The 23,357-nt window shown below is 39.4% G+C and overlaps 1 protein-coding gene across 2 annotated transcripts; it reads left to right on the top strand.

Moving 5' to 3' along the window:
* Nucleotides 1-260: 260 nt before the first annotated feature.
* On the top strand, nucleotides 261-16,706 carry FBXO38 (F-box protein 38). 2 transcript variants are annotated; one of them, XM_053465462.1, is made up of 21 exons: nucleotides 261-425; nucleotides 1,437-1,570; nucleotides 4,396-4,559; nucleotides 4,776-4,941; nucleotides 6,437-6,574; nucleotides 6,802-6,939; nucleotides 7,304-7,397; nucleotides 7,650-7,780; nucleotides 7,970-8,140; nucleotides 8,504-8,646; nucleotides 8,734-8,974; nucleotides 9,204-9,326; nucleotides 9,595-9,654; nucleotides 10,004-10,663; nucleotides 11,208-11,308; nucleotides 11,707-11,809; nucleotides 12,348-12,514; nucleotides 13,587-13,732; nucleotides 14,172-14,275; nucleotides 14,858-14,971; nucleotides 16,032-16,706. In XM_053465462.1, exons 1-21 carry the CDS (start codon nucleotides 298-300, stop codon nucleotides 16,208-16,210), a joined length of 3,405 nt encoding a protein of 1,134 aa, XP_053321437.1. In that variant the 5' UTR covers nucleotides 261-297; the 3' UTR covers nucleotides 16,211-16,706. The 2 variants fall into 2 exon arrangements, with proteins under 2 accessions (XP_053321437.1, XP_053321436.1); XM_053465461.1 differs by having other exon boundaries at nucleotides 9,595-9,765.
* Nucleotides 16,707-23,357: the final 6,651 nt, after the last annotated feature.

Here is a 23,357-nt window from a genome sequence, read left to right as displayed (position 1 = left end):
TAGCATAGTGTATGGGTAAACAAAGATGCACCTATGGTGATGTGTGTCCTTCTTATAAAAGGCAGACCTATCTTATGGGATAATCATTTTATATGGTATCACTGATTTTCTGAAATAAATCTGTGTAAAGGGGTATCTTAGTATCTCACATGTCTGATCTAGTATCTGGTTAGCATCACAGGTACCCTGAAATTCAGCAAATCATCTAAACCTCTCCCACAGTAAGTCTCCTCAGTCTATCACTCTTTTCTTAATCTGTAGTTACAAGGAACCAAAGAGGAGGTTAATACATTCATCATGGGGCCTCGCCGGAAATCTGTCAAGCCATGCAGAACCAGTATGGATGGCACAGAAAATATTAAAGCTGGAGACCCTAAAGATTACATGAACCAGCTGTCTCATGAAGTACTTTGTCACATTTTCAAGTAAGTAAACTTCTGAATATATTGGTGGTTATGTACCAGTACAAGTTTGAATGTGGCTCTTATCGCCATAGCAACCACATGGGATGGTCCAGTCAGCAGGAACCTCCCATTTGTTGCTATGACAATAAGACCACTTTTGAAAGGCTGTTACCAGCATCACTTCGTTATGTTATTTGTAACCCACTATTTCTTCTTCCCACAGATTCTTCTTCTACATCTTTGTTATGTTGATTTTAGCGTAAAATAAACATAACTTATATAAAATATGTGGATATATATTTAATATAGCAAACCTCTGTTACTTCTCTGTGTCTTTAACGCTGATGTCACAGCATTGCCAACACAGATCAGTGATGGCTTGCAGACCTTGATGTCATTGTATGCCATCTTGGCTTGGGCTTAGGCCAGAGTTTGACAAACCCCAGGTCGCCATGGCGGCTAGAAACCACTTTCTGGCACCCAGGCTTTTGCAGGGCTGCCATCATGAGTCTGGGGTAGTGGGTGCTGTGAGGCTCCCAGCGGGGTCGCATAATACACTCTGTTACCCCGCTTGGTGGGTCACTTCACTTGGTTCACCGCGCAAAAGCAGGAAAGCATAGTTTGGGCAGCGGCGTAGTAGGTGACAGTCGGTGTCTGTCTGTCTGTGTGTATGTGTGCTATGTATATAGTGCTAGAGTCAGTGTGTTTGTAAATAAATGGTGGCAGAGTCGGTACGTCTGATGTGTTGTAGTGTCTGTTACTGTGTGGTCTTAGTGTGTAAATGTATGTTAGTGTATGTCAAGGCTTGAAAAACCCCAGGCTACAGGTTTGGTAATATGTGAAAATAAAAACATGATTGAGGAAGAGAAAAAAAAAAAGCTGGCTCCTAGATCCAAACCAAATTTGTCGACCCCTGGCTTATGTTTATTTTTTAGTCCCAATGGTGAGATTCATTATTTTTTGAGAGTTTTGATAAAGGTTCACACCAGAAATGTGGCACAAAGCATGCTCATCTCTATTTTATTTCTCTAGGTACCTGCCCTTGCAGGACATTATGTGCATGGAATGCCTGTCTCGCAAGTTAAAAGAAGCTGTGACGCTGTACTTGCGTGTTGTGAAGATGGTGGATCTTTGTGCTGGTCGATGGTGGGAATATATGCCCACAGGTGAGTGCTACCACTAGAAACAATCCCTTACTAAATTATGTTCATAATATAGCAGTATTATGTATTTAGTATTATTGGTATCTATACATAGTATAAGCATATGGTTTATATCTTGAATATAAGAAAAGACAGATTAAGTTTTGACATGGACTAAATGGGCCAGATTGGTTTTAAATACTGTAAAAAATGTTTATGCTTCTACGAATAAAGATAAACGCATTCATATAATAACCAAGACAATGACTACAAAATATACACATTCATGTAATACTGTCTGTTGTACCCATTCGTCATAGTGATAATTACAGGGACCTTCCATGACAGTTGCCCCCCTCCCCCTTTAAGTTATCGATTTCTCCCCTGCATGGAGGGATTCAGCAGCAGCCCCTATGTACTTGATGTTTTCCCTGCTCCCCGGTTCTTTGGTTTGCGGAATATGTATTCTGCAACTGCATGCACCATACTCTCATCCAACTTCAGTCTTGAAAGGGAGTTTTAGGGGTATAAGGAGACCACCTTCCCCTGCTCCCATATACAGATTGATTTGAGTGTTAGCAACTTCCTGCTACAGATTAGGTGTATGGGAGACTAAACTGTACTTTTTAAAGACTCTGCAAAACTATACTTTTTCTTCTTTTTGTTAATTGTTTCTTGAAACAGTAGTACAGTTCTCCACAGTTTAAGAAGACCCTACATAAAGCATAGCTTAACTAGCAACATATCGTGAATGTATTCACACTAGTTTAACATGTAGTTCAAGATCAATGTATCCATTCTTGCAGGATAAGCTTACAATGGCTAGATCATAATGCTTAGATAACCGTTTAAGTTGCTTTCTGTTATCAGTCTTAACAAAACCTCTTGGCTGCAGGATTAGACCCCTAAGGCTGACCATATTTAGTTCTTGTTGACAGCTTTGTAATAATTTTAATAGTGAAGGTTACGCATCTATTGGAGCTGAGATTACCACAAGGCAGCAGAAGTCATAGCTGTGCTAGGCACATATGGTTCTAAATCTGATGCAGCATGTGGTGAAGAAAAAAACACAAAGACAGGACATTTGTGTAATTCATTGACGGTATTAATTACAGAAGCAGCTTCCCCAGCACCCATGTGTGATGCTTTCCACTAAAGGTCCTCTATATTAAGTTAGCTTAAGTGTACATGTAATTTCTTTATAATACAGTCATGTTGGTTTCCAAGTTACTGCTTTCTTTTCAAATGTTTTTGCATCTACATATCATAGTTTTCATACTACCTTATGGTAAAAAAATATAGAATATCTCAGTCTGAGTCTCCCATTAATTGATACAAGCCTAGAATTGAGTTACAGTGTTCCAGGGGAGGCCCTGGTACAGTGTTCCAGGGGAGGCCCTGGTACAGTGTGCCAGGGGAGGCCCTGGTACAGTGTGCCAGGGGAGGCCCTGGTACAGTGTGCCAGGGGAGGCCCTGGTACAGTGTGCCAGGGGAGGCCCTGGTACAGTGTGCCAGGGGAGGCCCTGGTACAGTGTGCCAGGGGAGGCCCTGGTACAGTGTGCCTGGGGAGGCCCTGGTACAGTGTGCCTGGGGAGGCCCTGGTACAGTGTGCCTGGGGAGGCCCTGGTACAGTGTGCCTGGGGAGGCCCTGGTACAGTGTGCCTGGGGAGGCCCTGGTACAGTGTGCCTGGGGAGGCCCTGGTACAGTGTGCCTGGGGAGGCCCTGGTACAGTGTGCCTGGGGAGGCCCTGGTACAGTGTGCCTGGGGAGGCCCTGGTACAGTGTGCCTGGGGAGGCCCTGGTACAGTGTGCCTGGGGAGGCCCTGGTACAGTGTGCCTGGGGAGGCCCTGGTACAGTGTGCCTGGGGAGGCCCTGGTACAGTGTGCCTGGGGAGGCCCTGGTACAGTACGCAAAAGTACTTCTATATGCATTTTGTTTAAATTACATTAGGGAAAAGCCCCACCATGGCCCTTGACTTGAAGCAGCCAACCAGTGGCAGGATTAGAATCTGTGTGAGGGCTTTTTTTGCTCATGGGGTTCTGGTTAGACCTGCAGAACTCCCTAGGCATTTCAAGGGAGATACCATAAAAATCTAACAGGGCTTCTCAGCTATCGTATGCAGTAAAGTGATATGAATGCTGGAGTGACCCTTTAACAAATCACCTTATTAGCATAAGCAGTCCTTTTTAGCTCTGTCATCAGGATGTTGTTTTAAATAGGGAATGTCTGCAGGTAGTTAAAGATTCTTAAAACAATATGTATCAAAACCCTTTTCTCTCCAACTCCGTTTCATACATGCTGGCACTGTACATTTGTTTATTTGCAATTTCTAAATGAGGATCTTTTTTCTGCAGTTTACTGTCGGCACCTGAGCCAAAACAGGCCACCATCTTCTGTCATTAAACCGGAAGTGACTTGTGTTTCCTAATGATAAATTAGAATTAACATGCAGCGTTCAGTAATTGTGACTCCACCCTACAGCCACTAAAACGTTTGCAAAATAGATATTTTAAAAGTGAGAAAAAATCGACTATCTTGTGTTACAACTCCAATAACCCTCAAACAGAGTGAGTGATGTGGGTATTGCGACTGTAGCTCTCAAAAGCGGTTCCACCAGGTCTGCAAAAAAGGATATCATATATGTAAATGTGTAGTTTTTCCTATATTTTGTCTTTAGTCCAATTATGGAATTTAGCTGGTAAAATAACCCTGTCATGATTGCTATAGCAGTTATGTTTGCTTCTGAACTGTTGTATAACATAAGAGATCACCTAATTAACATGTAGGCCTCAGCACCCATCTTTTGCATAGGTTGGTGATGATCGCTGTTGCTGTAATCCTTTTCTAGGTTTTACAGATTCCAGTTTTCTAAAGTTACTTAAGAAGATGCCAGACATTGAGCAGCTTTATGGCCTTCACCCAAGGTACTTGGAAAGACGCAGGGTTCGGGGCCATGAGGCCTTCAGCATTCCTGGTGTGTTAGAAGCTTTGCAGTCCTGCCCAAACCTCCTGGTGAGTGACTTTGTTAATCCGGTCCAAGAACATTCAACCAGACTTGGTGTTAAATTCTATTTCCGTTGTCATCTGTTAATGCTTGTCATTTGTATGTCAATGGTAAAATTAGAGACAAAAAATACATAGTAACTCATTAATGCCCATTGCTGCTTATATGAGGCAGCCCGTATTTCTTTTTTGACACATTTTATCTGAAATATGCTATTTACCTAGGGTGTAGAGACATCTCACTTGGAACTTGTAGAAGCTATATGGACTTACATGCCACAGGTGCATATTTTGGGTAAATTCCGAAATCGCAATGGAGCTTTTCCCATCCCTCCAGAAAATAAACTGAAAATTCCGGTTGCTGCCAAAATCCAAACGCTGCACTTAGTTGGTAAGATTTCATGAACAAAATATATGTGTAATAGAGCAAAACCTGTTAATTAATTGTGTGTGCATATGTATGTATGTATGTATGTATATATATATATATCCTTCCATAATAAGCATGCGCTCGCAGAACTTCAGATAGTGTAAGATCAAGTAGTTTATTCATTTTATCAGAAGAGATGATATTCTGTTGAACTGAATAAACTACTTGATCTTACATGATCCACTTGATTTTATGGATTTTTTGGGTGTGCTGCACCTAGGCATATATACATACATACATACACCGATCAGCCATAACATGACCACTGATTTGAATAACACCGATAATCTTGTTATCATGGCACCTGTCAGTGGGTGCGATATATTAGGCAGTAAGTGAACATTTCGTCCTCAAAGTTGATGTGTTAGAAGCAGAAAAAATGGACAATGGATCTGAGCGACTTTGACAAGGGCCAAATTGTGATGGCTAGACGACTGGGTCAGAGCATCTCCAAAACTGCCCCTCTTGTGGGGTGTCCCTGGTTTACAGTGGTCAGTACCTATGAAAAGTGATCTAAAGAAGGAAAAGGAGTGAACCGGCGACAGGGTGATTGGCTGCCCAGGCTCATTGATGCATGGGGGGGTGGATGGCCTGTGTGGTCAAATCCAAAAGACACACTACTGTAGCTCAAATTGCGTAAAAAGTTAATGCTGGTTTTGCTTGAAAGGTGTCAGAACACACCGTGCATCACAGTTTGTTGCGTATGGGGCTGGGTAGCAGACCTCTGTCTACAATGGGCACGTAAACATAGCAACTGGACCACAGAGCAATGGAAGAAGGTGGCCTGGTCTGATGAATCACATTATCTGTTACATCACGTCGATGGCCAGGTGCATGGCATCTGCTGAGGGCCCCACCTCGCAACTTACAGGACATAAAAGATCTGCTAACATCTTGGTGCCAGATGACACGGCACACCTTCAGAGGTCTAGTGGAGTCCATGCTTTGACGGGTCAGGGCTGTTTTGCTGGCAAAAGGCAGGTGGTCATAATGTTATGGCTGATTGGTGTATATGTATATGTGTGTGTGTGTGTGTATTTATATAATATATAAAATCACATGGCTTAATAGAAAGGATAGAGCACTAGCCCACACGGTATGCTTTACAAGCTAGTGGCCTGGTAAACATTTCTAGCCTTTCGTGTAATTTTTATGGGTTTGCTGAGGCCGGTTTTAGTTTAACTCTATCAGTGTTAAAATCATATTAAATGATAATGCTTTGGGTAATTTATTTGTGAAGATGCTTTGTGTCCGTTGGCATGGGAATGAGCAAAAAATTGACCGAAGTCATTTTGAATACATTTTTACTTTACTAGATAGTTACAGTTTTGATTTATGTTGTCAACATGTTCACATTTCCTGATTACATTCTGTTCTGATGTTGACCAACTATACAGTAGTGAAAAGATGTAATTTGTGGTCTTTATTTCTCTCGTCTCTCTTAATATCTTGGAAGGAGTGAACGTACCAGAAATTCCATGTATCCCCATGCTTCGTCATCTATATTTAAAGTGGGTACGTCTGACCAAACCTCAACCTTTTAAAGACTTCCTCTGCATCAGTCTACGTACCTTTGTGATGCGGAATTGTGCAGGTAAGGGTTAACTCAGTAGTGAAGAGCTCAGCTTATGTAAATGTCAGCTTCTAGCTCATTAGCATTTTGTCTTGTTTGGTAGAACTATTTTACTTTTGCTATAAACATTAGCTTTTTCAACCACTCAAAGCAGAATGGAAAGATGGCTCTTCCATTGTAAAAATAAGAAGCTAATTATTCCCGCATTTTTTCTACCAACATATTTGTTTTTGTTCTCATTTTTGAAGGTCCCACAAATTCCTTAAAGTATGTGCCATTAGTGACCGGCTTGGCATCTGCTCGCAACTTGGAACATCTAGAGCTTGTAAGAGTTCCGTTTCTTGGCGGGCTCATTCAGCATGTGGTGGAAGACAGCTGGCGTTCTGGTAAGTAGGACTACGTTGCATTAGTTTACAGTATTTATTTACTTTGGTTTTCAGAAATGGCAAAGATCGGTGGCTTTCGAACGCTATACAAACAAATGCAAAGTAAGAGATGCACTTTAAGTAACATTTTGGTAATGGAATGGCATAAGGTGCCCACTTCTTTCTTCTTGTTATCAATATGTATAAGGCTGTCGAGATTAACCCTCAGCATTAAACTTCATTGAAGGTTCATTTTGAAAATGTGTTTTTTCTTGTTGTAGAAATACAAGGTGCCCCACACAATTCTCCACAGTCCTGGATCATTTTAGTGTCATTTCTTTGTCTGGTTTCCTTATTCTGATAATTTTTTTATGTTAATTGGCAGGTGGGTTTCGGAATTTACACACCATTGTATTGGGAGCATGTAAGAATGCTCTGGAAGTAGATCTTGGCTACCTCATAATCACGGCTGCGAGAAGGTAATTGTTAAATCTTAGATATGTAACATTATTAACATGAATGAAAATGAGAACTGACAATTCACTCAAAATTTTATGTGAAGATTAAAAATTTAATTTTTAGATGGCAAAATGGTAAATTAAAATATTACATGATCACAATTTCCCTTCATTTGCATAGTAATATGATTATAATTATTAGTAGTACTTTTTGCATTTGGTACATTATAACAATGGAGCTGACATAAACATCAACATTATTCTTATTCTAAGGTTACACGAAGTACGCATCCAACCTTCCCTGACCAAAGATGGTGTGTTTTCAGCTTTGAAGATGGCAGAGCTTGAGTTTCCCCAGTTTGAAACCTTGCACCTAGGATATGTGGATGAATTTTTGCTGCAATGTAAAAAATATATCCTTCAATATCTAATCCTTTTTATATCTAATATCTATTTTATTTCTAGTACACACGTACCTTCTTGTTTTTGTTTGGATGATAATGCCTTGCCTACAGAATCAACACATAATGTACTTAAGCTGGGCTTACTAAATTCCATTCTGTTCACCAAACGCTGTTTCCTACTATATTTAGGTAAGATGACCAATGCTGATCTGATGAAATATGGACTAGCAGATGTGGCAGAGAATCCTGGCATCATCACAGATATTGGAATGAAGGCTGTTAACGAGGTCTTCTCTTGCATTAAATACTTGGTGATCTACAACTGTCCACATCTTCATAATCCAAGAAACTGGATCACAGGTAATGACCACACACTGTTTTTTTTTCCACAGTATCTGAAAACAGAGAATGTTGAATCAAAATAAAACAGCCCTGTGTGTAAAAATAGGAACACTTAGCACAAGGCATCACATATGTACTCTTCTTAATAAAGAGAACTAATTTTGGTCTCAATGGAGACCAAAACATGGAACAGGACCTAAAAAAATCCATTATCATCTTCTGTAGCATATAGCCTCTTGATTAGTAGATGGATTAGGAGAAACATTTATAGGAGCACCAAGAAAACAAAACAAAAGAAACATGGAATGTAATTTTGTGAGATTGGTACATTCTGGATTTATTGTTTATTAAATGTATATTTTTAATCATCACTCCTAAAAGATCATTCACGTTGGAGCCGCTTGGTGGATCTGAGTCTGGTGCGCTGCCATGCTGTTAAACTAGAATCCTTCAGTCAATTTGTTGAGTTGCTGCCAAGCTTGGAATTCATCTCACTTGACCAGATGTTTCGTGAACCTCCAAAGGTATGTATTTTTGGGATTCGTTCTTAATCAATTTTCTGTCAAACCCTTTTTCCTGTTTAAACAGATTCTGAATTCCATTGTTTATAGGGCTGTGCACGAGTAGGTCTCAGTGCTGGAACTGGCATTGGTGTGTCTTCAGCCCTCGTGAGCAACCAGAATTCCAATAATGAAAACGAAAACAACAATCACCAGAACAACAACAACAACCTAGCACACAACAACAACAACCCTCAACAGCCTGAACCACAACCACCACAAGATGAGGGAAATGATGAGCTGGAAGTAAGACCAGAGCCACCCCCAGAAGAAGAACAAATTGCTGCAGAAGGTAAATATTGTCCACATACAGAGTGACCGCTGTCTGTTCTGTGTAGAGAGATAGTGTTCCGAATCTAGATGATCTTTGTTGTCCTCGGGAGCTTAGGGTCTGTTCTCTTTATAACAAATATCCGTAAAGTGAAATTCCACATTGCCTGCTTTCCTTTTGCTCTGTTGCTGGATAATTTTTGCACAGTATGGGATTTGTTGAATATGTTTCCATTTGATGTGATTTGCAGCTCTACAAGACATGGAGGATGTGTTTCAAGATGAAATAAGACCGGTTGATCAAGAAGATAGAAATGAGGCCTCTGCTCCCACTCTTGCCATTATACCAATGGAGGTGGATGAGGAAAGAGCAGGTCAGACACTGGAATTATTTTTCCAACACATCAGAATAAGTTTTAACAATTTGTTCCTGAAGCGAAACAAAACAGAATTCATCTGCCAGAAAATGAAACCACTTCACAAAAAGCATATCATTTTATGTATTTTAGTAATGCTGTAAACTCAATATTTTCTGATTTACTGTTTTAACTAGATTTTTTTATATTTATCTACATTTCATCATCTTTATACATGCATTTTGTGTTTTTAACCCTGGTGTTTGTTTTGTCGTATTTGTTGCAGGGCCTAGTGGGTTGCAGCCTACTGTCAAAGCTGCACCAATCACGGTCCACGATTCAGACAGTGAGTATGAGGATGACATTGTTATTAACTCCAGCAGCAATAATGCTTCACTGAGTTATCCCACTGAGGAAGATAAAAGCAGCCCATCGGCAGAACCCAAAGATAACACAGGTGAGGGTATTGCTGAGCTCCTGCCGGGAAGATCATTTGATAATATATCTACATAGATTGTAGGAAAGCCACTATTCTTAGTACATTGATATGTTTGGTTGCATTTTAACATGTATGTTTATAAACTACGTCTACAAGAAATATTTGTTGGAGGAATTTTGTTCCCCCCGTTGTTGTTATTAAGTCAGGTCATCGCAATGACTGATTTATTTTCTGATGACAAATCCACTTGTTACAGCCGTAAGCGGGAAAGGAAAAGCTCCCCTGCGCAAGAAGTGCAGTTCTGGGGCCAAAGCTACTGCAGAGCAGATTGTGCTAAGTGAAGAAACCAGTTGTGAAAAGGGATGTCAGGTAACCAGCGAGCAGATAAAAGCTGATATGAAGGCTGCTAGTGACCAACCTGAGAGAAGCAAAGGCAAAGACTGCTCTGCTGAAGTGGGTACTTCAAATGGAGTTCTAAATGCCTGTAATTCTGCCTCTGAAAGCTCAGACAGCGGTCAGCCATCAAATGGCAAGGTTGATGTCCAGGAGGATGTAAATCTGTGTGCTTGTAATAGGGAAAATGACTCTGATCCAAGTTTAATGCAGGGGAGAGAATCTGGAGCTGTTTGTTGTCACTGCTCCAGCAATGTCACCCCAAATCACAGACGGCAGGGCAGGACTTCTGGAAGCTGTGAGGGGCAGCAGCCGTCCACTAGTCAGTCCTCCCCATCAAGTGGCCCAGAATATGCACTAAGGACTCCACAAAGTGGCAGTCATAGGACTAATACAAGAATAGGAAACGATCCAAGTGCATCACCCGCCTGCTGTCATACAGTGAATGAAGGCCATAGCTCACAAAGGCCTCTAACAAGAGCACGGACACGGCTTTCTCAAGTGCCTCTGGTGTCGGATGGTGGTAAGTCTTGCATGTTTTGTACCATAAATAATCTCATAAAAAACACATTTTTCTTACAATATTACTGTGTGCAATGTATAATTTTTCGAAGGCAAAACAGGTTTGAAGCATAGTTGATGTACCTAGAGGAGTTAAGTGATCTATGTCTATGGGGGTAATGATGCCTCAGATTTTTTTTAAAAACTTGATGGGAAAGTATTTCAAATGATTTAACACTGGGGATGTTTTTTCTGAAAAAGAGGTGTGAATACGTTTTGGGAGAAATTCTTGAGCTGTATGAGATTGAATCATTTACTAGAAATGTGTGATCTTCAGCATTTTATAGACTCACAAGACTGGGAATTGTTACTTCTGATGTATATTTTCTCTGGCATGAGACCTTCTACTTAATTATTTTGAAAATGTTGTAAGGCGTTATTCATTAACCTGGACCACAAATGCTTGGGGCAGAAAATGAGTGGGGGTGCAATCAGTGGCACCATCCACTGTATTAAGATGCCTGCAGATAGTCCCTTTATGTTTAAATGTTCATTATGTTAACTAGAGTCCACAGCCTTAAAAAACAGGAAAGCCGTGAAGAGGAAACGCACTGCGGATAAGTCCACAAGCACAAGTGACCCAGTCATTGAGGATGACCATGTCCAGGTAACCAGTCCAAGCAGGGTAAGCTCATAATACAGCAAAGGGCAGTCACACGTAAGCGTATTTATCCAGTAGTTTCCAGTGCTAATGCTGGCATCTTGGCATCTTTAATGTGCTTCCATTGGAATTATCATAAGGTGTTGATAAAGTCATTTTGTAAGTTGTTTCCCCCCCAGTACTTTTTAGCCAAATTGTTGATAGTACCATATAAAACAGTGGGAAGATAAAATACACATATACATACTTCAATAGGCTACATATGTTCTTCAGAGTTTCGCATCAAGTAGACATTATACATGAGGTTTATGGGTGATGGCCTACATATTCCCTGGTGCTTGGTTTCCCATAAATAAGTCTGATGAACGTATGAAACATTATGCTCTTTTTGTATTTATATACAGATTTTGAACCTCAAATCGAAGAATCTTGTAGGCATAACACTGACCAATTGTGGCATCACAGACTTGGTTCTTAAAGACTGTCCCAAAATGATGTTCATCCATGGTAAGTAAACGATAGCATCAACTTGTAGACTAAAACTTTACAGGTTAACTTTTGCTGCACAGATTCTAAATAACAAAAGTGCCTCTAGGGCTAAATAACGTGAGTATGTAAAATGCTCCACTCGTTTTTATTGGTATGTCATTTGTATGTAACACCATAGTAGTGTTATGATTTATTCTGTTTTGTGGAATGCTCTAACATTTTCAGGAGGTTAAATAGTCTTGGATGTAAATGGTCTGACTCTTATTCATGCATTGCAGAAGAATTTCGGCACTACAGCATATAATGGCGCTATATAAAAGAATAAATAATAATTTGAGCTTGTTATTTGCTATTAATATTAAGTGAGTACACCTTATGTGAGTCAGCGAATATTAGTGATTCTGGCTGTCTGATAGATTGTATACAGATAATTCTGTACATCATTGGTTTTGATGGGGAGAGGGAATCTAACTCCAATAATGAGTCTAAAGGAACACAATATGTACATGGCAGGAACTTGAAACTAGTTTGCTAAGTTCATTTCTTTTGTTCGCAGCTACTAGATGCCGTGTACTGAAGCACTTAAAAATTGAGAATGCCCCTATTGTGAATCGCTTTGATTATGCTCAATGTAAAAAGCTGAATATGGAGCAAGTGTTGGACCAGATTCTTAGAATGCCCCCAGAGAGAAACCGAATTATATACCTGCGTCCTATGCAACAGGTTGGTCTCCCCTTGCTGGCAGTCGCCAAATCTCAACAGTCTGAAATTAATAGGTTTATGGAACTGAGGACTAACTCATCGGCATCTTTTTTTAGTGGTGATGTGTTGCCAATTACTACTTAATATATACAATAAAACACAGCGGGATTTTTTTTTTTTGTAAAAATAAGCAGCAACTTCATCTACAAAATGATAGGCTGGCATGTCATGGCATTAAATGAGCTTAGGAAGCGACAAAAAATGACCACCACGCATTTTGACAAAGGCTGGTGGTAGAATTAGTGTATCGAAGATACTGCCATTTGAAATACCCTGGGGTGTCTAGTTTTAAAAATATATGGTTTGATGGAGCCGGCAAATAGGACATTGGGGCAAGTTTTTTTTTTTTGGGGAGGAGTTGAAATAGTAAAACGCTATATTTACTTATAACTTGCAAAAAAAACATAAAAACATTGGGTATTTCTAAACTCAGGACAAATTATAGAATCTATTTAGCACTTTTTTTTAAAATAAAAGTGCTTTTTTTTCTCAGTTCTTCACCATATATTTTTTATAGTAAATTAGATGATATGATTGTGATCGTTACTAAAGAAAGCCCTTTCTGTCCTGAAAAAAACAATATATAACTTGTGTGGGTAAACTAAATGAGAGAGAAGAAAGTGACAGCTAAACAAGAGCGCCGCAAGAGTGTTAAAACAGCATCGAAAGATACAAAAAGAAAAAAGCTGAGTCCTTAAGGGGATAGTATATCATTAACCATTATTAAAATGATTTAGTCAGTGTGTGTGTATCTATAAAATCTCTCTCTCTCTTTCCTTATCTTTATTTGTAACGTTATCACAATCATGTGGCAACTTCCATTGAATGGGTTTTTGCAGAAAAAGGAGAAATAAATAATAGTAAACATGGCTATATCTGTATTTACAGAAATCCTGTAGATGGCTTTTAATTTACCATCAAAAGTACCAATGCTTATATAATCAAGTGGAGAGTGATGGATCAAGGGAAATACTAAACATAATAGAAATGCAGCCCTGGATCTTGTTCTTAGATGTGCTGTTTTCCCACACAGGTAGACACATTAACATTGGAAAGAAAGATGTTTAGTGGACCATATCCATATCACATTTGCATCATCCATGAATTTAGCAATCCACCCAACGTTAGAAATAAGGTTCGTGTCCGAAGCTGGATGGACACTATAGCAAATATTAATCAGTGAGTATTCTCATTCGTATTTTCAGCTTATAGTCTTATATTATTTATTATGTTGAAAACTTGGTCAATAGTCTGATTATTATACTATATGTTTTTTAAATACTGTTTCATTTCTTTTTTTTATGAAGCTTATTTCACTTTAAACAAATACTTTTTGTGATAAACATTAGGTGAAAAAAAACACCCTATGAAAAACAAAGGGTGCAACAGCTATTAATAAATACAGCACCGTTGGCATACTTCCAAACTGAGTGACAGATAAACGGTAATAATCATCTCCTGTCGTCTATACAACACAAACCTCCAAATCACTTCCAAATGCTGGCAATTTTGGGCCAAGCTGTATATCCATAAGGAATTAAAATATAATAATACAAGTTTTTAATTGCATATATACAATATTCTGTGTTTGATCCGCCATCTGTCTTTCCCCATTTAGAGAGCTCATCAAATATGAATTCTTTCCTGAAGCCACTCGGACTGAGGAGGAGGTGAAGAAATATACAAAGTACCCCTGGGGTCGAGACATTTACACGTTGGAAGGTAATTTTTAATGTTATAACTTAATTAGCCTATCAGGTTCAGTTTGTTTAAACAGCAGTGCATCGTAACACCACAAGTGTACCACTTGACATAAAAACTTCAGTTAGTGAATGCTGCCTCTACAACACAATGCTTCACTATGTAGTGACCAATTCTAGCCACTTAGTGGGGCACATACACAAGAGAAGAATAGATAGATATCTGTCTATAGGATTGAAAAACATCTTAAAGATGCTATTTTGTAATTAGTTGCAAAATACCCTTGTATTTGGAGGAGGGGTTACAAGATTGAGCAATCGGGGCATATGCATACTGACCACTCTAAGGCAAACCAAATGCCAGTATTCTTAACCAAATGAAACGCTGAAATATTCACATCATGCCCTGCCTCGCACCCTCTCGTATAACACCCGCCCATATGTTGATTTGAGAGTGATCTGAGAGTACCAATCATTCTTCATACGTGTTCTTTATACGGGGGGCGGGATAGTTGCCATAAGTGTGAGATTGTCCTATATAATGACTACACTTTTAGTCCCTATGTCTTTAAATCAGCCTTCTAATCTTGTCCCTTCCCATCAGGTGTTGTAGATGGTGCGCCATATTCCATGATCACAGATTTCCCATGGCTGCGCTCACTGAGAACTGCAGAGCCAAACAGCTATGCCAGATATGACTTTGAAGATGATGAAAAGAGTAAGTAATAAACATATCAGTGCACAGATTGTTATAAAACTCATCATGCTGTCATCATTGAATGTTTGTGGTACGGGTCCATGGCACTAGGCATGTTTTCACCCTTCTAAATAATTCATGTTAAGCTGTAACTGAGATTCCGCAGAGGCATCGGTACTTCACATTCCTAGCTTGTTTTGTGCTTTTCTCATTAACAGTATAGGTGACCCTTTGTAAAGCTTAAAAAGTTTAATAACAGCAAAATCTATTTTCCATTTTGGAAACGTTTCTATCAATTTACCATGCAGATGATCAAACTGAGTAGCCTTTAATCCTTTGACGTGACAGGCAATATGCCTCTTTAAGTGAGGGAGGGCAAATATGAGCCACATAGCTATGCCTTCTAGCTTTTCACATCTGGTCACCGACACTTTCTGCCATTGTGCATTGCTCTCTATTGATGTATTCCTTCTTGACCCGTTGAATGTCCATTCCATCATTTGCTTTTAATTTTAAACCTCAAAACATCTATGCTATGTATGTATCAGAATATTTAACCAGAACCAAAGATATTTTTTCCACAGTATTGGAAAGTTAAGCTTTTAGTGACGCTTAAAGTTAAGCTTAGCTTTAAAACATAATAAGCCATCTTATTTTGATAATAGAGCACCTATGAGGCAGCTGTTTTTATAATGATAACTTGCTTTGTTAATATGTATCAGGACATTACCGTTAGGTGTGTCACAAATAATTATACATTATATAAATTCTCTGTTTCACTTGTCAACAGTTTAAAGGCTTACAAGTGGTTTTGTAGCTCATAATCGAGACCATCTAGTGTAAATGCCATTGGTGTGCTCTGTCATGTGCATTGTGCATGCACATAAAGGTTGATGTCATTACAACTAATGGCAGAGAGAAAGTAGCCATAATAGCCAAAATCACTAGACTGGTTAGGACAGTGACATGAACTAGTAAGACAACTCGGCCTCTGGTAATGTGCTTGGCACGCACCGGGATCCTTTAGGACGGTGTGTTTAGACATTTCCTAATCTTGAGCATATCTGTCATTTGACTCTAGCTACTATTTATGCACCACGGAGGAAAGGGCAGCTTTCAGCCGACATCTGCATGGAGACAATTGGAGAAGAGATCTCTGAGCTGCGGCAGATGAAAAGGGGTGTGTTCCAACGAGTGGTGGCCATATTTATTCATTACTGTGATGTCAATGGAGAACCTGTGGAAGATGACTACATATAAAAGAAGCCTGCAGTTCTTCGCATCTACTGTTCTTCCCCTCTAACAACTTGAGATGGAGGAATAATGAACATGGTATGCAACGGACTGGGACAGAGAGCAAGCCTTGTGACTGGAAATTTCTTAGCTGTTCCTTTTTGGTTAGGCCAGCAGACGGTATACGAGAAGCCCAACACGAACATCTGTGTGTGCGAAATGTGCTTTCTGACATTAAGTCTTCCTGTAATATCTAAAGCATAGAAGTAATATATTTTTATTCTGTAGAACGAGAGTGCAGCTTCATTGTGAAGTCTTTTAAATGGTTTTGGAAGCCTGGTTCCACCAACTGAAGCAGAGCCTGCTAGGCTTAATTTTCTGATACATCTGCCACTTTGGCATTTGGCTGCCATCTTGTCGGTAAACAGATATCAATGTGCTAGTTGATATTGACATTTTATACATATATCCAAACAATGTAATTTGTTTACTTTGGTTAGATCATATTTTCTAAGACATGTTGGCCTTTGTGACTATCTACCAAGGCAAGCAGCTAGAAATAAAGATTTTTACTGTGGGGAAAACTATATGATTTAAGACCACAGCAAGCTATTAAACAGACATTGGGTTGAATTTACCCAGACTTTGTTTGTTTGTATAGCAGGGTGATATGATGGGACTTTTCTTAATGAGTTCTTTGAAACTGACTAATACTTGATGTTTTTGGTCTTTACGAGGTGCATTGCTTGCATGGAATTGTGCAGTTAAAATAAAAAAAATCGTCAAGTTGCACAATGGTCTAAGAAGCTCACCTGAATCTGCCACGGTCTTGAGAGGTTATATCAACTGAAATACAATTCTTGATTCTACTGCAAAGGCAACGGAGTGACTTCCCACCACCCCATCTCACACACTAGGGATTTATACGTGTAATTGACAGCAACAGGACCTGATATTTTCCTTTTCCCGATTTTTTGCACTGAATTGGAGCTGCAATATTCTTAAAAGCAAACCGGATTTCCAAAAAAGTAGTTTCTACTGAATGATTTTTTTTTTTTTTCTGCCTACAAAATATTTCCTTTCTGAATTTGCACAAAGCATATTGTAACATGAGGTGTCTGGCATTTGCTTTTTATCTACATCATGTATGCTTTCCAATATATACTGAGACTGTATCCAGTAAAACCACAATTAAATGTTTGACATTTACCAGGTTTTGGTTCAGTCCCTAATTTACTTTTTCTTTAGGTTGATGTAAAGTGAGTGCGGTCAATCCTGTCTACAAATTATCTGTTTTTTACGATTGTGCACTTAAAGGGTAACTCTTGCTATTTTTTTTTTGTTTAGCTTTAGATCTAACTAATGCAAGGTGAAGCATTGTGTTGGTTTAGTTAGTTTTTACTGACTCAACATATTCTCGTATTTGAGTAATGTTTAATTCTTATGGATACATATATACTAGAATATAGATTCAAGTGGACTGTGCCAACGTATTAAGGTTTCTGACAATTCAAAAACATTTTAAAAGTGCAATTTCCAACACTTTCAATTGATCAGGTGATACATATGTTTTATAGTTTCTACCGATTTAAAGGTAAATAATATAACAGCTTACTTGCTGTCCGCACCTATCATTTACTTGGCTGAATCATTATCAAGGTCACTGAAATGGAGAAGTAGATTCTTTTTTCGACGTGTGAGTCATTTCCAAAGTACACTGTTTATATCTAAACTTATCCACCTTTCCAGCCTGATTCAGTATAACTGGTTTGAGCTATTTGTTCCAGAGATACTTTTACATTTCAGTCACCTTGTCTATTGTACAAGGACATCAAAAGCAAGACCTGGGTTGCCAAATTTAAAAGTGAAAAACTGGTCTTGACATGGAATGTTGTACGCATCGATCAGTTTGGCACATAATCTGCATATTGCCATCATGCACCTAAAAAGGTGGCTGTTTTGTGTGTTAAACATATTATTTTGAATTATTAGCAGATGATTTTACTTGTAGCCTTACCCCAATTAATCTGGATTGAATTTACCTGACCTTATTGGCACTGAAATGCAAAAACTTGTTGGCCCATAATGACAATGGGAAGGCATGTTTGGGTGCAAAAGAAAAAAGCTTGTGGAATTGACAAGTTTTTCTGATATTAAATAAGTGGAAATGCAACTAAAGTTTGACCAAAAATTTAATAACATTGAAAACTAGTAAAACTAAACATTTCCGCAGTTTGTTCAGGAACTGGGAAACGTACCTAGTTTCATTCACAGATCAAGTTGACAAAGGCATTAGCACACAGGTGTCCCATTAATGATCACTTTTAGTTTTTTTAGTGTGCACTCCCTTTTCTGTATATATTTTGCAGGTTCTGACCAAACCTTAAGGTTGAGCACCCTACCTGCAACACAGAATCTTCCTTAATGGTGTCCAGAGAGGGCTTTAAATAGCGTGGGGGTCTCAGTGGGTTAAAAGGTAGTGAAGTCCCGCTGATTCTGCTAATTAGATAGGACTCGCCAAAATTGGGGTACTTTGATGTAGTCGCCGGGTAAGCAATACATGGCCATATAGTGTGACAGAATCCCCAATATTTATTTCTCAGATGGAAGCTTTTAAATAATATTTGCTGGGTGTGCTGTGATCTCTTGCTTTGTTGTATGTACATGTTGGTAATTTCAGCAAGACCCCAGAACCCGAATGTGTAGGCTTTTTATTAGCTCTCTGAAATCTGCTGGCACTCTATAAACAAAATATAATGACAATAACACATAATAATTTTAATTTAAACACTTTCGAAACACATGGGAATTCAATGCAATGAAAGTTTATCATTTAACAATAAGATTCACAAGCACATTATTCATAGCTGCCTATAGTCCTCAGTTTATTGGTGCAGCTCTTGTCCAGATTATTGGGACACTCAGCAGTTATGCACATCTCCAAAAAATGAAGTGGTGTCAATGTTTACCCTGTTACCCTAAACTGACTTTTTCTTTCCAAAACAACCTATACACATACAGAGCCGGTACTACCTATATCCAAGGTAGTCTTCTCTGAGGCGGACTGGACTGGAACAGGGCCATTGAGATCATGCTGGGCAGCTGCAATGTTTCCGTGTGTTTATTTATTCTATACCTGCAAATACAGAGTTTGTCTTATTCAGTTGATATCTCTGTAATGCTATGTTTCCATGTGTTGTTCATTCAAACCAGCTGGGAAGGGCACAAAGGGGGATACAAGGGCAGCAAACATTAGGTTTTGCCTAAGGTGGCAAAAATCTTTGCACCCGTCCTGTAGCCATATTCTTAGTCGTTAAGAGTAATTATAATACCAGGGAACTCTGCTTCTCCAGGTCTCCATATCAGTTTCTTGTTTCTTCAAGCAGAGAAATGAAATGTAGCTGTACCCACATTCTGCCTTCTTCTAACGCTCCCCACCGAGATCACTAATGGGTCACTCGAGAGGGAGAGTTCCTGGTAGTTTACTATGGAAACTTATTTACACATAAAATCAATATCTGCTGCCATCTACAAACTTCTGTCTTGTATAGAATGCTTCATGAAAGTACACATTTGCATAAGTTTACCAACCAGATAGTTTCAGCCATTTGCTGTTTTAAGAAGTATTTCTGTGTAGTCAATCTCTCCTATGCCGCTTATACTGTGTATTAAAACTGTTAGGCGTGTCTTCTGTTTAATGCCGATCCACACCTTTGTTAAATTATTAATGCACACGGAACTGATGATCATATCTGTATTTTCACTGTTAATTTTTAACTGTTCTTTTTCCATTGTGTTGTGGGAATATCTCTTAGTGAAATAATAGGTTTAGACTCTGTGGAGGACTGGCCACATTTAGCTTGAGGGGCACGTCCAGCCAAGCAACAATGTGGTCCAAAACTTCTGGCTCAATGTACATTAGTCATGTCTAAAACATTTTTTTTAAAAATGCCTATAATGATGCAGAAAAAAGATCTAGTCACCACATAAATGCTATCTAAATAATTCTTGCTTTATATATTGTGGTGGCCATATGTACGATAGCTATGAAACGCAAAACAAACCTTCAAGTATTGACTGAAAATCTTTAAATTTGACCAGCTTCCCTCTTGGCAGCCCTCCCCTGCTTAGGCTGCTGGTAAGGAGCCTCGCTTAAGATACTTTTATGGTTAACTTACATTTATGGTTAACTTCAAATTTAATTTAAATTATTTAATAATGTCAACCCTGATGCCCCTGCCCAGAATCTGATGGCTTTTACTTATATGAAACAAGGAACATTGAAGCTGCTGTTGAAGTGTTTGGGATGTGGGGAATGAATGAGAGAGGAGAGTTGTGTAACACAATGGCAGTACACTCGGGCTGTTAGGTAGATTGTGGAATTCTCACTAGTGATGGAGATATTAGGAATTATGGATTAAGGAGACCTGGGACGAACCAGAAACCAAAATTTGGAAATGTTACGTTTCAAAAACCCTGTTAGGAGTGACAGGACTAAAGCAGGACTAAAACAGTTGAGGGTGGCTGCTTGCAAGGAGTGGGTTTGGGATAATCATACCTTGGAGCTCTCAGGTTTTGTCTGGAGACTCTTCTCAGGGTCACCACAGTGAAGCTCTGGTTCACAAGAGCGGCGTTGCAGCATGTTCAATTCCCCAATAACCCTGACCAGTTTTCCTCCGTGTGGGCTACCCCCCCCACACACACACACACAACGTTAGCGGGGCCACCTGCTGACTTTTAACAGACATGGTTGGATGGGTTTGTTGTGGAAGAACTTGACAGGCATGCACAGAGCTGTAGCCTCAACTCCATGAAACACCTGTGGGATGAACTCGAATAGAGACTGCGAGCCAGGTCTTCTCATACAACATCATTATTATTATTAAAACGGTTTGACACTTAACCTCCCTAAATTTTTGTTCCAAAACTAAGGTTATGTGTTGTATATCTTGTGCCACTTTTAATAAGAATGTCAACACATTCACTACTGATCCTATATTAAAAAGTACTACTACTCTTAATGACCTAATGTGTGAACTGGTATGAACAACTTGGAGTTAAAGGATCATTTTTCTTTTTTAGAATTCAAATGCAAGACTTAAAAATGCTGGTCTCTGCTGCCATACCAGATTTTACCAGTAGATGTGGCTGCTGAATAGCATTAGAGCCTTTCCAAACTCCATCAATCGCCTCACCATCTGAATGGGGCCTTTGGTAATAAAGTGTAAAATAATTTGTGTAATTGGAATTGATGTGTTCTTTCAACATTAACAACGCTGACATATGGCCAAGTTTCCAAGATTTCTGCAACAGAGCAGGATTAGGTAGCTTTTACAGGAGTCTAGCTGATTATATAGTGGATTTTTTTTTTACCACTTTAGGAATATTTTGTACCTGTAATTACACAAGGTGGACGGATATTTTTATTCCCTCTTCAATGCTGTTGTTAAGAAATTCATTCTTAGCACCTGCACAATACTAATGTGATAGTACTAAGAAATCTGCCGGTGCTCTATAAATGTGATGTAATATGAAGGATATGATTAACCCCTTCAGTGCCAAGTGTTTTTCCTAGCCTGAAGACTATAGTTTTTTTGTCATTTTACCAGATATTTGTTAAACCATAAGTCTCTAAATTAGATGATCCCACACAAATTAGTTTGTATTAACTATTAGTTCTAATACATAAAACACCTATACTAAAATAGAAAACAAAATACAATTGGTTTAGGATTTCTTATACTAAGTATGTGCTGAACAGTAACTTAACTTATGTTCGGCAACAGCCTGATCTCCCATGTAACATCAAGGAGATCTCCAACTCAAAAAATGGGCTGGATGTACATATACTCCCTAATGGTCATCTTAAAGACATATATGTACATCAATGGGTGTTAACAGGTTAACTGAATATGGACTATACCTGGCAGACGGCAGGAGCTGCTTGAAAAATTGTGAATTCACTGACCCTTTAAACTTCAACATCTTTTGAGTCTGCAGTGATAACATGGCTACCAAGAAAGACTGAAGTTGAAAGATGTCAGTGTTTTTTCATTCATTCCAGCTGGAGATTCACATGTACTCATAAGACCCTTGTGAGCATTGTTGGATCCTTTTCAAGTGTTTGTGTTACCCCTTTTGCAATTGCGATATGTTCATATATATTCATATATGAATTTGCCTCTCCCCCTTCCAGCTGCTTGGCTTGCAAATTATGTGTTAAGCCAAACTCACCCGCTGCCTGTGCCCATATGGTGTACCCACTGCCAGTAAGCTGGTTCAGCAAGGGTTCTGGGGAATCCAACCAGACTTTAACAGGTTGCTCTTAAAAGGAGGGGGCGTGGAAAACAAAATTAGATGAGTACCCTGCTCTTCTATCAATCAATGTAAGCAATTTCTTTTAGGTTTTTTTTTATAAGCCAATCAGCCTCCCAAAAGGTCATAAACTTAAATTAGAGGGTCAGAGGCTTATATGTAATGTAAGGAAATTTGACTTTGCTCAAAGGATGGTAGATTAGTGATCAGCCTCCTGTAGAACAGCCTCCTTGCAGAAGGGGTAGAGGTAAATACAGTGAGATTTAAACATACATTGGATGGGAATATGGCTATTTTAAATCTAAGACAAGACCAACGACTGAATAGGGTCTGATCTTTATATCATGAAAAATGGGCAGACTGGAGTCAGTTTTTTTATGAATAGATATATATGGTCCATTTGCAGCATAGAAATAGTGACTGTATTGCTTTCTTTAACCCCTTAACGACAATCCCCGTACATGTACGGGGTTGCCGTGCAACGGGTTAACGACAATGCCCGTACATGTACGGGCTGCCGTTAAATAGCTGCATCGCCCCGATCGCGGCGTTTTCGCCGCGATCGGCGGCTTTGCAGCATCCACGGAAGCCTCACAAGTGAGGCTGACCGTGGATCCGGGGAGGGCAGCCCTCGGCAGCCCTCCCCGGAGGAAAAATGGCCGCCGCCGCACCGATCATCAAAGATCGCGGCGGCGCCCGGCTAAAACTGCTTAGGAAGCGATCGGAATCGCTTCCTAAGCATAAACTGTGTTGCTGACATGCCTCAGTATCGAGGCATGTAGCAACACAACCCCCCGACCCCCGATCGCCTTGTGATTGCTCCGAGGAGCAACCACAAGTGCCATCCTGTGAATGACGT

This window comes from Spea bombifrons, chromosome 4 (genome assembly GCF_027358695.1).
Source record: "Spea bombifrons isolate aSpeBom1 chromosome 4, aSpeBom1.2.pri, whole genome shotgun sequence".
Taxonomy (NCBI): domain Eukaryota; kingdom Metazoa; phylum Chordata; class Amphibia; order Anura; family Pelobatidae; genus Spea; species Spea bombifrons.
The sequence above is the reverse complement of the archived record's forward strand: the minus strand, read 5'-3'. Positions and strand labels throughout refer to the sequence as shown.